Source organism: Mobula birostris, chromosome 15 (genome assembly GCF_030028105.1).
Source record: "Mobula birostris isolate sMobBir1 chromosome 15, sMobBir1.hap1, whole genome shotgun sequence".
In the NCBI taxonomy this organism is placed as follows: Eukaryota; Metazoa; Chordata; class Chondrichthyes; order Myliobatiformes; family Myliobatidae; genus Mobula; species Mobula birostris.
The window spans coordinates 54,870,553-54,873,285 of NC_092384.1; the positions used below are offsets into that span (position 1 = coordinate 54,870,553).

Consider the following 2,733-nt stretch of genomic DNA (forward strand, 5'->3'; position numbering starts at 1 on the left):
AACAGCCGCCGCAGCAGTCTCTGAGCTGCACTCGTCGAAGGGTGACCTTAGGTTCTCACACGGGATGCAGTTCTCTTGTGCAGACTCCATTGAACCAACTTTATCAGAGACCTGGGGATTGGATTCAGTCCATTCCTGATGCTGGGAGGTGCTACACCCATCCTCTTGCCCAGTGATGGTAGGGGAGTCACAGGTTTCCATAGTGATGACTACATGGGCGTTTCATTGCATCCAGTCGGGCAGGGGCCTAAAAATTGAAACAAAACAGTAAGTGCCTTGCATAAAGAAATAAACTCTTACATCTGACATTTCACTAATAAATACTTCATAACAAATTGGCCCTTAGAGTAGTATATTCCTTCTACATTTTTCCTAGAAAGAAAATGGAGTATCTACAAAATTAACACTCCATAAAATCTGAAAGTGTGAATCACTGCTGGCAACTCAAGTAGACAAAGGCTCAACTATTCTGTATGAAATTTCTCTGCCCACTTTTTTCGCAGGGGTGTTAACTCCTTTCGTAAATCACTCAGCGCTGGAGTTAGAAGACCAGTCAGCAAAATGTCATACGATTGTGTCAAATCCTCACCCACTAATGGTGCCTGTGATTTCCAAGCAAATACAAACCAGAATCATTCCTAAACTGTTTCTTCAGAGCACCTCCAAAAATCAATAGAAACTCCACATAAGGAACAAATAGTACAGCATAGCCGCCAAACTCTGAGGACCATTTATTATGGCAGCAGGTCTTGGGCCTGTGAGGAGAAAGTGAGAAGGAAGATACCTTGTGTATTGCAGTCCTGCATTTAAACTATGTATTTGCGCACACCATATGTTAAAATTGTTTTTCTCTCTGCATAGTCCGGTTGCATAGTGTTAAGTTACTGTTGGACTGATATTCAAAAGCCTGGACTATTGATCTGCAGACATGAATTTGAATCCTATTATGGCATCTGGGGAATTTAAATTCTAGCAAACAAATAAAATATGGAATAATCTGTTAGTATGAAAATAATGTTTTAAAAACCCATTTGACTCATTAATGTCCTACAGGGAAGTAAATCTGCCATCCTCACTTGGTCTGGCTTACATCTGACTTCAGATCCATCAATGTGTTGACTCTGAACTGTCTCCTCACTTTAGGGGCAATTAGGGGGTGGCTACTAAGTGCTAACATTGCCTGCAATATCCATATCCTCCATTCTCAATTCTACGCTATAGTGATCAGTTTAGAGATGCAGCCCCAACAAGCCGTGCCAACAACCTGTCTATATTAAAGACAGCCTAATCCCAGGACAATTTATAATTGAAACCCACATGGACACAGGGAGAATGTATAAACTCTTTACAGACAGTGTGGGAATGAAATTCAAACTCTGACCCCGAAATGTAACAGCGTCGTACTAGCTGCTACGCTACCGTGGCACCCACATGTTGCTACATCCTCACCTTTGAACGGACAAAGAGTCTTGTGACAATTAAAAAGCAGGGAGGTTAAATGGTTTCCAACATTTTCCAGAAGCACAAACCTGACACCAAACCAACAACACGGAGAGTCAATATTATCCATCTCTCAGCAAAGAATAGTGATTTTTGCTTTAATATCAAAGCGGGGGGATGGGGAAGTCATTTACAATTTTCAAATTTCCAACTTTGCACGGTCTTTTTTCTGGTAATTGCAGAAAATTGCAAGACAACAGAAATACTTCTACGCAACCTGGATATAAATGATGTAACTGAGCTTTAATGTCATCGAAAATGCTGCAACCATTACTGATCAGCAGTGGGCTCTGGGACTGCTGGACCCTTCTTCACCAACTGACAGCGTGATGAACTAGTGAAGCAAACATTTACTTAACCCAAGTTCAATCAATATACTTTATTCACAAAATTTCCACTCTAGAAACCAGTCCAGCAGGCAACTGGCTGAAGGCTAGGTATGTCTGAAGCATTCTAAGCACATCGCTCTCCAAAATGAGATTATTTTAAAAAAACAACAGAGCAAGTATCACTAATGCAATTACCAATGTTTTTTACAGTCTAAAGTGGATTGTCTGTAGTTCTACCTTGCAACAGGACTGGAACAGTAATACTGTTTGCCCATAGTGCTTTACTTTGACTGACATCTGCTCAGTTACAAGTGCCCTAAAATGTCACTAATTATAAATGAGATTTATAGTGCGTGCATTCAGTGCCATGTATGACATTGCAGCTTTCATAGAAGGTGAATATTCTATAGCAATCATTTAAATGAAGCCACAGAAGATTTCAAAGGCATCAGCAATTTCCTAAACTGTTGGAGTTGAATAACATTAACTCTTCTTGGCCGTAACAGATGAACAAACTTGAAACTACCTAGCTTTTATTATGAAGTCTGAACGTTTTAAACTGCTAATGAATGCATTGGATTTAATTTGGTATTCAGGTTCTTCAGACAATGGGATAAATCAGGAAGTATTCTACTTCGGTTGGTGTTACTTTGGCAGTGATATCTGAAGGGCCCCCTTCTTCAAAATGAGGCACAGGGTCTTTTACATCCTTCCAATCAGGCAGTATTGCCATGCAGAATTTTCAGAAGATGCTATCTCTGACACCATGCACTAGACCTAGATTTGAGGAGGTATCAATGAATCCTGGAATTCAGAGTAATAATGTATATAAGAAGGCCAAAATTTTCACATGGATTTTGTGCTTATCCTCCTTAAAACTAGTTCCTTTAGTCCGAATCCCGTT

At 40.1% G+C, this 2,733-nt stretch overlaps 1 protein-coding gene across 1 annotated transcript in view; it reads right to left on the minus strand.

The window, feature by feature from the left end:
• Positions 1 to 2,733, minus strand: part of zfhx3b (zinc finger homeobox 3b) — a 452,880-nt gene that overhangs the window by 324,409 nt on the left and 125,738 nt on the right. Inside the window, exon 2 of the mRNA XM_072279832.1 lies at positions 1 to 247. This exon is cut by the window's left edge and continues 2,449 nt beyond it. Within this exon, the coding sequence (XP_072135933.1) occupies positions 1 to 201 (201 nt within the window). The 5' untranslated portion in view covers positions 202 to 247. The remainder of the gene's footprint in view (positions 248 to 2,733) is intronic.